The sequence below is a fragment of the Hemicordylus capensis genome, chromosome 5 (assembly GCF_027244095.1).
Source record: "Hemicordylus capensis ecotype Gifberg chromosome 5, rHemCap1.1.pri, whole genome shotgun sequence".
NCBI classification, from domain to species: domain Eukaryota; kingdom Metazoa; phylum Chordata; class Lepidosauria; order Squamata; family Cordylidae; genus Hemicordylus; species Hemicordylus capensis.
Genome location: NC_069661.1, coordinates 164,776,523 through 164,791,006, shown reverse-complemented (window position 1 = coordinate 164,791,006; position 14,484 = coordinate 164,776,523). Strand labels below are relative to the sequence as shown.

The following is a 14,484-nucleotide window of genomic DNA, read 5'->3' as shown; positions in this document are numbered from 1 at the left end:
GAGCAGTGAATGCTCCTGCCATGCCTTCTGCTATGGCACCACCCACCTCTCTTCCCTTTGCTGCCCTCCTACTTTACCTCCTCTCCCCACAGGCTGGCTGCCTCCTCCCACCCCCGCCAGAGTTGGGTACCTCCATACCAGCAGCCAGCAGCTGCTTCTTTCCTTCTCCCAGGAAGAGGGGCAAGGAAGAGCAGCAAGCTACACTCTGTCAGATGGAGGAAGTTTAAGCGTAAGTGAAAATAGGTGAGCCACTTCCTGTCAGAGGCGATGGCAGTGGTGCACACCGTGTTCTGTGGGGAGAGGTGGGCTAGCGGGGGGGGGGGGGTGGCATGCTCTGTGTTCCACCAGGGGAGCAGAGGCGCTCTTACCCTTGGACTTTGGGGCTGAAGTCTGGGGGCTCCCAAATGTCTCATTTGGACCCTGGACTTTGGGGCCCTCATTTGGGGACCTGGACAAATGCCCCTGGACTTTGGGGCTGAAGTCTGCCCCCCCCCCAAAAGCCTCAAGAATCTACCCATGTGTTAAAAAATCATGCTTATCTTGCAGTGGGGAGCATTCAAAGACTTCTAGGTCCAGGCTCCAAAATTACCTAGGTGCACCTCTGCAGGGGAGGTGGGATTGGTGCCTCGCTATGCCACCTTGGGCACTGGGAGAGGCTTGGCCTGGCCCTCTGCCTGTCTTCTCTGCTTTGCTCTGAGGTTAAAAAGAAAAGTTGCAGTGGTCACCCCATAGTCTCCTGCCTTAAAGTAAGAGTACATGAGCAATGCTACCATTAGAGGCCACTCTAACCAGCCATTTCTGCTCAGGAAGGCTGTAGTAGTTTCCTTATAAAGGGAACAGGTGGTCCCAGTCCTGCTAAATATAACTGAAACTCATCCCATTGAAAGCCATAGGACTTAACATTAGTCACAGACAGTTAACTCATTCTTTTGGTTTCACTGGGATTCAGTCACAACTAACCTTAGCTGGATTAGGGCTGCTGTCTATTTCAGCTAGAAACAAAACAAAAATGAGAACTGTCTGGGTGCAGAAAACAATGTATTGAGGGGGTGGGAATCAGAAGCTATCACAAGGGGGGGGACTGTGCTAGTTTATTGGACTGCTAGTGATTTCCCACCCCACCCCTAATAGATTTGTCTTCTGCATCCTGAGAGTCCCCCCCCCTTTTTGCCCCATTTGTGCTATCTCCCTTGTTTTCCATTTTGCCTTTTTTTTTTTTTTGCCTGTTTATTTCAAGCAGTCTAAGAGAAGAAGCAGTAAGTGATTGCTGGCTCTTTAAGCAATAATTTAGTACAGACATATTTCTAGTCAAGTGCAAACTATACAGCAATAAGAGCAAACCCAGCAGGCATGCTAGCAGTGAAGCATCAATGCCAAGGCACCCCAAGACGGAAATGAAATATGCTAGAATTCACAAGTCCTGAGAATCAACATAGTTCAACATACCAACATCAGAAGTTTACAAATTTCAAAAGAAAGACAGGCCTTGCTCCGGCACACGTGCAGCACACATCATGCATACATGGGTTGAAGGAGAGGGGCTGTATTCTGCAGCCCCACTCAGACTGTCAGCAGTAGCAATGATAATCTATTTAGGGGGAAGGACACAGAGCACAGCACTAGGTTCAGTCCTCTCCGTTCTCCCTCCACGAATCCTAAAGCGATTATCATTACTTGCCAACAATCTGACTGGGACTGGGGGCTGCACAAACAGAACCCCACTCCTTAGTGGTGTTTGTTTAGCTAGGGAAATGTGCACACAACATACCTGTTGACATGCAATGCTCCTTATGCAGCTGGAAACATGTACTTGGGCACCTAGTTCCACAAATATACGGACCCAGCTGGATCCAAGCGCAGTGGTGTTATTGCATGTTTGTGGGAGGGCTGTGGGTGTTTTTGACACCTGACAATCCACTGAAATTTTGACCCCCTACCAATTCACATAAATCCCCACTATTTGGGAAAATTTGGGAAAGTTTAACAACCTCTTTCACTTGAGGACCCTCAAAATTTTCTTGAAGTTTGAAGGGTAATAGGGAGGCTTAACTGAGTCAGTGGAGGAGTTGTGACAGTGTATCTCTCTCTCTCAAACTAGTGTCTGCCACCTCTTCAAGAGCAGTACCCATAACAATGCTAAAGGTGTTGCTTGCCCCCTGGTTGGCATTAAGTTACTTCCTGGAATGCACAAGAAATGATGTTGCACGCAGCCTTTACTTGATCACAGAATTCAACATACTTTCATGGGTTGTCTGATATGAAAGTAAAGGACTCCTTCCTCCATTTTCACCCGCAACAAGAGCATTGGCAAAAACAGAGGAAAGGATTTGCTACAACCCTAGTTTGTGGTATATATTGTTAATTTCTCCTCTTTTTCTCTCTTCTTTTTTTCTGCTCATACACCCAGAAGTATGTTGAATTCTGAGAGCAAGACTTAAAACTTTTTACACTTTAACTTAAAACTTTTTAAGTTAGTACCTGCAATATCATTCAAAGGATGTGCTTAACATCACCAGTTATGCTGATACAAGTTTTCAATAATAGCTTCACAAACAGAGAAAGCTCCAAAACAAAGAGGGGGGTGGGGAAACCAGGGATGTGCAGAAGCGGTTCATGATATAACCAATCGGCTGCAAACCAGGCTGGTTAGATTGCAAACCACTTCAAACAGGTTTGAGCTGGTTCATCAGTTTGACCAGCCCAGCCGGTTGGTCCGACCAAACCAGTTCGCAAAGTGGTGATTCGGTCTGAATTTCGACCAAACCTTCGCTACTGGTTCATGCACACCCCTTTTAAAAAAACCCTTGATGGACTAGGATAAAGTTGTTTAAAAAGCAATCTGTTTTGTGTATAAAAGCACAAGTAATGATTGTTCCCCCAGGGATGCAGGCTAAAAATAAGACAAGTGCCAGAAAATTCTGAAATACAATTTCTACAGACTCAGTGGGAACTTCTCCTTGTTGCTTCACTTCTTTTAGTAATAAATGAGAGTTTGCAATATAGTATGGAAACTACAAGATTTAATAGGGTTTTTTATTTTTAAATCTCATTGCAGTCTTATTGTCTTGCTTTGAAATTCCCCTAACAAGCCTGCATAACTTTTGACCTACAAAAACAAAATGTAGCACAACCATGTACGGTAGGGCTTTGATAAATCTTCTATTGTTGCTTGAGGTGGGAAGCAGGGTTCAAGCACATAGCAAACCACAGTTCATGGCTGGTGGGTCACTTGTTGCATAGGCCAGCTCCACAGTTTTCTCAAATCTTGTTTATTGGCCCTGATCCAGTGTAATATGCATACAGTCAGCTCATCCATGATAGGTCCAATCACCTGTTCAAGGGAAGGGACAGTAGAGCAGGCAGAAAATACACGTCTCAATAGGGGCGTTCCCATTCAAATCCTGATTTATTTACTTATTGCGAAGTGCTTTATTTGTGCATAATTTTATTTCAGGGCTAATCTGTTGATGTGTGGGTCCAGTACTTACCTGAAGGACAAGGGTCCTTGAAAAAATGGTTACATCTTTACAAGACTGGCCTCTAGAAGAACAGAAAATAAATGAAGTCAGAATTACGTTATACAGTATTTTCAGAAATGATGGTCAAGCAGAAGTGCCTCTTAGGTGGACACTTCCAAGCCCATCCATAATCCAGGAGACTGGCAGTTTTTCTCAGGCAGATAGGAAATTAAAAGGGCAAGGAGAAGGACAGACACAGCTGAAAACAAGGGGAAAGGAAAGAACCTGAGAAAGATTTTGGTTATGCTTTGTTCTACAGGTACAGGAAACAGACAGAAAGTTGTACAGGAATAAAAGGTGAGCAATGGCCCATCTGTGCAGCAAGGTGCTTAAGACACTACTTAGGACAAAAGTCAGGAAGTACAGAATCTCCATGGGAGAGTTGTGACCCTCACAAGAATACAGATAATGAGGAGATTCTCATGATCGGGCAAAATCAGGCCAAGGGAGCCTAGCCCAATTTCACTCGCTCATGAGAACCACCGGGCTCGCAGCCGAGCCCGGTCTCACCAAAGTGGGTAACCCACTACAGTTAACTTCTCTTAAGCCCAGGTTAGCGGAACGAGCGCTCCGCTAACTCAGGCTTTTGGATTGTGTATTGCCATGGTGTGGCTCCGTGCCACAGCAACTCACAAGTTGACCCCAGACTGGGAGGCTAAAAAGCACCTTCCAGCTCGGGGGTCTCTCCAGCATGCCCTGCACACTCGTGTGGGTGGTTGATCTGGCCATCTAGGTCTCTGTGGGCGCTTGTTTGTGGGGAGAACGGGCTGAGCCCGCTCACCCTGCTTAACCCCATCTGGCGGTTCCCACTGATTGTGGGAACCACCTCATTATCTCTTCAGTCAGTGACAGTGATAGCAAAATATCAGGTTTTCTCAGTGGCTTCAGGGCTACTGTGACTGGATGTCAAAGCCATTCTCTACTGGTTTCCAAAGAATAATGAAAGTAATTGTTTAAAAACACATATGTCTTTCTCTCTGAACCAATAAGGTTACATATTATGGTAATGTCCATGCATTGGTAAGCTGAATGCTTGAGATCTGAGTTCGTTACCACAGGTCAGTGTGGTAGCATTGGAAAAGTGTAGAGTCTCAGTTCCTACATCAACCCAATTCAGACATTATGCTGTATGAGTCTACAGATCTCTGTACATTCATACATGTGATCTCTGTACAGTCATACATGTGACTGTGTGAATGACTGTACCTAGGTTCATTTTAAAAGTGAACCTGGATACAAGTCCTTCAAATGCATGGCACAGATAGGAAACGTACTTCTGTACCTGCATTCAACATATCATGTGAATGGCTGTACATGCGTACATATCTATACCAGTGTACACACTCATTGTATGAGTGTTGAACATAATGTGTGAATGGGTCTAATGAAGTTCTCTTGGTAGCATTAGGCATATATCGGGGCTAGAATGGGTAGTAAGCTTAGTTTAAACTATCCCACAGGGTTGTTCGGGGAATCAAATGAGAGAAGAATGGTAAAGCACTTAAACATGCTCTATAACAATGATAAATAATAATACAAATTTAAGCTGAGCTATATCACTGAGAAAGCAACCTCTGAGAAGTGAAATGAAAAGAGTAGTTTGTCTCAAAGCACTCATAGTCATTATGAAAATAATGAATATATTCATTTTCAGTTTGCATAATGTTAAATATATTCAGCATTATGCAAATTGTATTTTAGACTGAAAGGCAGGACACAAAAATCTTGGGGGAAACATACATTTTTAAAAAAAATCTAGAATAGCCCCATTTAATTTGGACCACAATGGGCTGATATCAGATAGTATCCACAGCTGCCACATGAGTAGCATCAGTCTATATGATGTCCATATGTAGACTGATATTTACAGAATTTAGAAGGAAGAACCACCTCATTTTCTGGAGATTAAAGAATAAGATCTTTAAAAGATTTCAGGCATTCAGCTACCAGAGCACTGGGACACTAACATAATATATAACCCTAGCAGTTCAGAAAGAAAGATGTATACATCTTTAGAAATCTCTATACATATTTAGAAAATAAATAAACACTTCCACATATCTGCAGCCCTGTCAGGAATATATATCCCCCTTTCCCCCCATTCCCCCCATTCCCTTCAATTCCATGGTCAGTAAGAAATACCATCTCTCCCCAGCTCCTCACAGGCATCTTTTCTAAACCATAATCCTCCTAGGCCACAGACAATTGCCAATGAGTTTAAAATCCAATCTTCTGAATGCACATACCTAACCAAACATACTTGCACCTGATGCAGCATTCTCCCAGTGCCAGAACTGCAGGTCCCTTAATGCACATAATCACTTCATTGTAAACAAATAGTGGGAATTGGCACTAGGCATTCAAACCCAGTCCTCAAAACTGCAACGAAACAAGTCTCAACATTTGCAAAACATTCCTTTATTAATAGAAATAAATTATTTTGTATAAAAATGTGCATGCGTCAACCATTGCATTTATCATTAGCACAACGCAGGGCTTCAATTCAGTCAGCCATCACAAGAAACAAACTTCATCTTCTTATACAAGTTGAACAAGTGTGGAACAGGAATGGAAAGTCTCACAATCACAAAAAATACTTACAAGTATAACATCAGACATGGTTTTATTTCAACAGCATTTTTTTTTCACAAGCTAACATTTTGTTTTCCTTTTGCAATTCACCTTCTTTCATGGGTAAACGATTTTCAGACATTTGACACGCAGTCGTATATTATAATTCTGGGCCATTTCTCTCCAAACCCACCCGCCCCTCCTGCTTTGGGCTCATGGTTAATCGTTGTCCTTTTACAGGTCAGACTATTGTCTGGAAACATCTTAAAGGCTGAGTTTGCCTGATGTTATAGTCAGCATTGTTCTTAAATGCACATACTGCAAGTCTTCAGGTATGTTTTTGTTTCCCCGCTTCAGTTTGCATGATTGCTGTAGCTGACATAAGTCGTCTTGGAAGAGGAAGCTGTAAGGCAAAAACAAATGCAAATCAGTTAAAAGGGGGCGGGGAGTGGTTATCATGATGAAACCAACTGGATTTAAGAGGCCAAACAATCCTATGAAATGCTTTATGGTGGAGATATGCCATATGAATGTCTTCAAAGGAACTGGAAAGAATTCGGTATGGGCATCAGTAGGGTCTGCCAAGTGGCTTGGCTCAAGCTGAGGGGAAGATTGAAGATTGAAGAATGACTGGCCCTTCAAGTGGTTTGCCTTTCTCTGCAGTATCTGGCTTGATGGAGTAGCACTAGTCAATCCACTGACATTCATCTGAATTGCACCTGCTATTTCTTACAAGGATACTGTGGCATTCCCTTAAATGCCTAAGAATGGTGTTTTAACTCACTCATCACAACTATGCCATGAGGCAAGTTAGCCTGAGAAATGGTACCACTGAGTATCACAACTGAGCAGGGATTGGAACCAGAGTAGCCTATCAAAAGCAGCGCAACACTGGCTTTCCTATTCTTTCTGATACGTTGGGTTCTAGAATGTGTAGACTGGCCCATGGGCATCCTATCTTATAACAGGCATCCTATCTTATAACAGCAGACTGATGTTCATGGTCTTTTGATCTCTCCCCACTCTGCTAGCTAACCCATGCTAATTGGGCAAGGAAACACCTTTCAAAGTAGTGGTTCTCTTTATATTTATCAGGGGAAGACCAACCTCAACATCTCAAAACCATGAAACATAGAGAAGCCTTTGTATCTGCTATTATGTTGTGAACCCAGATAAAACAACCAGAATAATAATATTGATTTATCTTTACACTCAAGAGTATTTGAGGACAGGAGTTATCTTTCTTAATGATAGTTCCTAGGCAGTTTCTAGTCAGTTTGGATTTTGCACTTTGGTGAAGAACAACATCAGTTGTGACCTTAATACTAACAGTAGGTTACATCTTGGCTCAGACATGCAAAAGAGCCCCTGAACTCCTCCTACATGCTGCACAAAGGTAGCCCATGCAGGGAATTTTATCTTAAACCCATCATGCAAAAAGGATGCTTTGAACTGTCTACATCTGGTCTAGACATCTGCTTTCTAGAATAACAAAGCAGAGGGACAGAAATAGAAGGTTTTCTTCTCCCCCTTTATTCTTTGCACACTACACACGCAACAGTATAATGGATAAATATACCTAGCAGAACATTCCATGGGAAGTTCATATCTGTTTTGGGCTTTCTGAGAAAATATGACTCTAACCCTACAGATGTTGCCTTTAAAGACACCAGGGAGCCAACCCATTGAAATGCAAATATAATTAGACTTTTCTCTCTCTTAGAACACAGGGATGCATTATCATCAAAACACTAACATGAAAGGCACTGCTACCCTATATGTTATTATTACATGTGCAGGTAGAGTCAGATGCACTTAGGGAAAATGACCAGAATGAGAATCTAACATTGCTGGGAGTTAAGTCTGCTAAATGTATCTTTAGATATACATTTAGCAGACTTAATCAGGTCATATCAGGTCATATTTATAGACAGAAACTGATTTAACTGGTGCTGGTGCCAACCTTTGTATTTGGGGTTGGGTGGGTTGCAATGTGAATGTAGGCAGTTTGCCTACCCATCTCTGCTTGTTGATCAGAACCAGATCAATCAAACTGGGACTCTGCTTGACACTGATGTCATTCTCACGACCAGCCCTACCTGGGTAGGACAGGGCAAGCTCAGGTAGGGCTGGTCGTCTGCACCCTCGGGATCCCTCCCGATCCTGCTGCTCCTCCCCTGGGTAGTTCTGACCATCTATCCAAGCTTAAAGTGAGGTAGGAGGCCAATTGTGAGCCTCCTACCTCACTTGGTGGTGGTGTGTGTGGAGCTCCACACTGCCAGTAGATGCTCCTGGCCTACTGGCAGCCATCTTTGTTATGGAACCGGGCAGGATGCAGCTTTACCAAATCACTGTGCTACTCACATGGTGCATTGTGGATTACCCTACTCCTCCCACTCCTGATTGCTGCTGAGCTTGTCACCGTGCTGCTCTTGTGGGTGTGTGGATGGCATAATCCTGATCAGACTCTGGTCACTTGGGAGCAGGAAGGTAAGTTCCAGCTCCTCTCTCCTTGGTCACGAGAATGACCTCAGTGATTTCTTTCTACCAGTTGTGAGCACTTGCCATCACCCTTTGTACCTGGTGGTGGCAAAAAGCAATGCCAGTGGGGCTTCCATTAAGTCTTAGATTCAGTTATACATCTAAGCCGGGTTAAATTCAGTTTTAATCCTATCTGTTATTCAGTGTACCCTCAATTTTTTCATCTATATGTGGAATGAGTTTTGTTCTGGGCAGCAATATCAAGGCAGTGTTTGATACACACGTGCAACCAGAGTTAGACCTTAGCATGGTGACAAGTTAGACCTTAGGACAGAGTTAGACTTTAAGGATAGAGTTAGACCTTAGCATGGCAACAAGCTCAGCAGCAATCAGGAGTGGGGGAAGGAAGGTAATCCACAGTGCACCATGTGGAATGCTGCATAATCAACTTGTTGAATTCTCTGCCACGAGATGTGGTGACAGCCAGCAACCTGGATGGCTTTAAGAGGCGTTTGGATAACTTTATGGAGGAAAGATCTATCAACAGCTACTAGCTGGAGGGCTAAAGACCACCTCCAGCCTCAAAGGCAGGATGCCTCTGAGTACCAGTTGCAGGGGAGTAACAGCAGGAGAGAGGGCATGCCCTCAGCTCCTGTCTGTGGCTTTCAGTGGCATCTGGTGGGCCACTGTGCGAAACAGGTTGCTGGATTGGATGGGCCTTAGGCCTGATCCAGCAGGGCTTTTCTTATGTTCTTATGTTCTTTCTGATTTAACCTGAGCGGGATCTAAAATTAACTGAGTAGACATCAAAAAACGTACATGCATGCACACACCTTAGAGAGAACACTACTGCTATTTTATCTTAGCATTTTTATGCTTTTAAAATTATTTATATTCTATTATTGTTTTATTGTGCATTGCCCTGAGCAGGAGTGTCCTGGAGGGGTGGGACAGAAATATTTTAAATAAATATATACACTTGCCAAAAGTAAAACACTTTGCACAATATGTGTAGCATGGTCCCAGTTTGGTGTTTAAACCGGTGCTTGGATGTTGACTAGGAACAGACAACAATGAGGATTTTGCTGATATTTGTCATTTATATGTATTGTATGTAGTAGAACACATATGAGTAGTTCTCCAAAAGCTTAGCTGTTATTAATTTCTGTTCTCACTGACTCATGCATTTTCCCTTCAGAAAACGATTCAAATTAGAAATTCCCATTGATAAAATATATTTTCATTTAATTATCTTGTTATGATTAATCATTTACATTTCAACAGAGTTACATACTGGAAACCCTTAAGGTGATTTTATGAAGAAAATGAGAAGTACTTCTTATATTTAATATACCTACAATTTAATAAAACAAAAATCTGCTATTCACTGCTAGATGGAAAGCCCATTTTTAATATTTTCTTCTTTATCAAGTTCAGGACGATCAATGTTTCATGTTAAAGTAACACCAAAATAGATTTAAAAGAAACTAATTCAAAGCCTGTCATTACTGCAGAAGAAACGGGTAACAGATGTATTATATTAGCAATGTTAGTAGCCTATGATTCTTACAGGAAAGGCGGCAAGCCATGGTAGTTTCATCCTGTGACACAAAACTTCATATATACTAGGAGGAAAAGCCATCTTTTCCACTTTTCTATCAAATCTGGTGGGAGCCCATGCATCTGCGAAGCCTGGAAGGCAACATAGAGTTCTTGGTTGCTTTCAGGCCAAGTTCTTAAAGAGGCGGTAAACCTGTGACTGGGTTGTACAACTTCAGACTGCTCAGTCGAGGGCTCAGATGACTGACTGGTCTATTTTTTAAAATTAAAAAAAAAACCCGCACTCAGAAAACTAGTATGTATTGAGGGTTCTAGCATAGCTTTCTCCCTGGTATCTGGTTTCTATGTACAAGGATTTTTTTAAAAATGAATTTGATTACAGTCACATGACCTCCTACTTCATCATGAAATGGTACTGTCCATACACTGATTTACCACCTCACTGAGAATTAAGTCATAGGCCCAATTTAGACATCACACCAAACCTCAGGTAAACATGGCTGAGGTAGGTGTTTCTGATTGTCCCAATGTGTGAAGCTGCACTTCTGTCACCCAACCATGGCTCTGTTTTTATCTCCAAACCTGTTTTTCCACAACAAACCCTTGGTTTGTAGTGAGTTTCACTGCTGAAACTGGAAGCTCTGAAGCACCATTGTGTTATCTGAATTCTGTGGTCACTGTAGCTTGGGTTTTGTGAGGAAGCTCCTCCCACTACCATAAAGCGGTCAGCTCAGAGCAACTCAGAAATGCATCTGTTCTAGGGCAGCCATGTCTCTCACTGGCTGTCTCTCAGAACAAACGCTCCTCTTCTGCTGTCAACTCACTCCAGTGGTGGCGGGTCAGTAAGGGCAGGAGGGGCAGTGCCCTCCCCCAACAAAAACAAACAAGCTAGGCTCAGACTTACCAGCATCCAGGGGAACCTTCAGAGCAGGGAGCTTCTTCCAGCCCCTTCTCCCCTGCTTGTTTTGGTCTTACTGGATCAAACAGCTGCTACTCAAGCTGCTCCAGCCAATCTGATTACTAGCGGGCTCCTACTGGCACTGCCCCCCAGAAGAACTAAAATAATGGGTTAAAATGCATTTTCTGGTTGCTTCGGGGAGTATATTTTTAATGTACTTCCCCCTTCTTCCCGGGGGCAGTGCCAGGAGGAATTGGACTGGCTGGAGCAGCTTGAGTAGCAGCTGTTCTAACCAGTAAGAGTATGTTTCAGGCAGGGGAGGAAGGGCTGGAGTAAGCTCTCTGCTCTGGAGGATACTTGGCTGCTGGTAAGTCTGATCTTTTACTAGATTGTTTGGTGAGAGAAGGGATGCAATCCCTGCTTTCTGTCCCTCTTCCAGCCTTTTGCCCTTCCTTTCTGCCTATCTCCCTGTTTGTTTTTGCTTTCTGCCTTCTTCTCCCCACCCCACAAAACCTTACTTTTTTCGACTTTTGCTCTGCTTTTCTGATCTTTCCATTTTTCTCAATGCTGGCAGGCTTAGGTAAATGCCCAAGCCCGCTAGTGTGGAGGAAAGGGGTGGGCGGAAGGCTTTTGCCTCAGTGACCAGGTTCTCCCCTGCTCCCCCCTTCCCACTACAGTGCCCACCAGCCACTACTGCCTCACTCCTCCAATCACTGCCTGGTGACAGGGATGCTGCATCCCTTGAGTGCCTTCATTTAAAGGGACAGAGCCAGATTGGAATAAGCCTGCTTTCCCCCTGCTTGCTTTGAACCTGACATGTTCCTGAGCAAGAAAAGGCTGGGAGGAAAAGATAGAGAGACAGCAGGAGGGAAATCTCAACTGTTTTCATTTCAGCACTTATATTCAGGAGACATTAAACCCTAAATACACACATACATAAACAGATTTCTGTACAGACACAGCAGCTGCCCCTGGACCAAGACAGAGGATTCAGAGGAACAGCAGAGAAGCACAGGCAATAAGATGAGTTTTCTGCAGATATACCTGGGAACATTTCCCCCACCCCAACAACAGGAAAGACAGCTGTGGGGCAATGAACGAGCTCTCCACTTTTGAAGTGCAAAAGACTCAGATGCTGCACGTGGGCACAGCGCAAGTTCCATTGAAGCTAATGCAGGAACACTACCACATTAACCCCACCTGTGGTCCCCTTGTTCTTGTTCAGTTAATTAAAGAAAGACAATCTTCCTTTACCTGTGCAGTGTGTGTGTCTGTTAATGGCATTGTGTGTATTGGCATGTAACAGGAGGCTAAAAAATCAGGGATTCTGTGGTTGTGGACCTGGGTTGCCATAGGAAAATCAAGGGTTCAGAGAGGTTTTAAGGGCAAAGCCTGCCATGCTTCTGAGAGGAAGGGGGTTGGTTTGGGGGGTTGTTTGTGCTATAAGCAATTGATGCTTGGACTGCTTGGGCATCCTCCAATGCACCCCTTAGTGAGGTACCTTGCATGGAGGACCTCTGCTTAGAATTCCTACTGAAATTGATGTGAAAGCTTCCAAGGAAAGGAGAGGAAGAGGCAGGCATGCCAGGAACCCTTTCCTGTGCTTAGCAGCTGATCTGGAGCAGCTCTTTCTGAACCCATGCTGTTGAAGGAGTTGCATGTGTGCTCTGACTGGACACCAGTACATGAGGTGTCTAGCGTGGTTGAATGTGACATGTTTGTTTGAAGTGCACGTGCACAGGCAACAAATTACTGCTTTGGTGCCTATCGTAAATGGCAATATTGGTCATACATATCTCAAGTTATAGCCTGCCCCTATTTTTATGAGGTCAGCCAGAGTGATGCATTGCAATTTGTTGCTGCCAAGGAACCTTTCTCCTAAATAAGATGACCCCATTTTTGAATTGGGCTGCAATCTTCTGGAGTCATCCTCAATGTTTTAAGACCAGCTGTGCTTCAGCTGCCAAGAACTTCTTGCAATCCCATTACCCTGGATGGGTAATTTTGTTCCCCTGCTAAGTGAGCAAAGAGGCATCTTTTTAAGAACATACAAACAGCCCTAAGGCCCATCTAGTCCGGCATCCTGTTTAACATAGTGGACCACTGTGCTGGTTTTCTTTATTGAGCAGAGGGAGAACAACTGGTCCTATCCAACCCCAGCACAGCATCTTTCCAGTGGCTGTTGCTGGTACCAATCTTACGTTTATTTTTATTTATTTTTCCCTTTCCTTTTTAAAATTACATATTTTATATCCCGCTCTTCCTCCAAAGAGCCCAGAGCGGTGTACTACATACTTAAGTTTCTCCTCACAACAACCCTGTGAAGTAGGTTAGGCTGCGAGAGAAGTGACTGGCCCAGTCCATCTTTATTTTTATTTCTCTATATAAACCACTTTGGGAACTTTTTTTGAAAAGTGGTATATAATTATTTGTTGTAGTATTATTAGTAGTAACACTAGCAGACCCAGCGCAGAACAACTGCACCCTCTTCCCCTGGGCCTCTTCCTCTTCTGCCCAGCCTGCTCTCCCCCCCTGTTTCTGGCCGGCTTTCAAGCTAGCCCGTCCCCTCCCCTTCTGCCACCGCCTCCTCACCCTGGCGGCCGGGCCTGCTACCGCCGCCTCCTCGCTGCTGCTGCCCCCCCCCCCCCCCACGGCCGGGCCCACCGCCTCCATCTCCCCGCCACCGTGGCCATCCCCTATGTGACTGGGACCATCACCGCCTCGCCTGCTTCTCCTTGCTGCCATGAGTCTGGTGAACAGCAGCCAACCGGCGCCCAGCCAATCAGGTGCCTCCCTTGACGGCATGCATAGCCTTGCCACATCCCTACGCATGGCTGGTGGCTGGCTAAGAGAATTAAGTAAAATGATCCTTTCCCTTTATCTCCTTCCCTTCCACCCACCCTTGGTATTCCGACAATGAATGGGTGCACTTGCGGAAAGCAGTTCCCAACAGACAAGGACAGGATCCCCAGGTTAAGTGTACCTTTCACCAGTATAGGTAGGAAGAAAGGGGCCCAATCGTCTCGCCCCAGGGGAGGGAGGGAGGGGCCCCAAGTCTCTTCCTCCCCAACTGGGGAAAACAGTTTATCTTTAGCAAGGGATATTAAAAAAGGACTCCCAAAAGGAGTATGCAGGGACCCTCATGGCAAACCATTTTTCTGGATGTTTATCTGTCAAACAGTCTAGATTGGAACTATGTGCAGCAACACAGCAAATGGATTCCCCCTATGGAGATTCCACTTGTTAGCTGGAGGCTCCTTTCCAATGTTTGGGTATGGGTTTGCACCACAATCCCTGCTGAGGGGAGTCTTGATGACTGCCCTTTCAAATCCAGGGAGCCTGAACTAATTCCATCAAGCCCCCTGGTTCTTTAAACTAGGGTGTGTTGAATCCAGATTAATCCTCCTGACCAAAAGGGGCACTCACCTGGCTTTGCCAGGTGCCTCCTTCTCAGCC

At 44.4% G+C, this 14,484-nt stretch overlaps 1 protein-coding gene across 10 annotated transcripts in view; it reads right to left on the bottom strand.

Annotated features, from left to right (window-relative positions):
• Positions 1–5,916: 5,916 nt before the first annotated feature.
• The window catches only part of GRM8 (glutamate metabotropic receptor 8), a 791,912-nt gene continuing 783,344 nt past the window's right edge, over positions 5,917–14,484 (bottom strand). For all 10 annotated transcript variants that reach the window (XM_053256776.1, XM_053256769.1, XM_053256768.1 and 7 more), the window contains one exon: positions 5,917–6,492. Coding sequence is in view for 1 of the 10 variants with exons in the window: in XM_053256771.1 (XP_053112746.1) it covers positions 6,443–6,492 (50 nt within the window). In the remaining 9 variants the exon portion in view is untranslated. The remainder of the gene's footprint in view (positions 6,493–14,484) is intronic.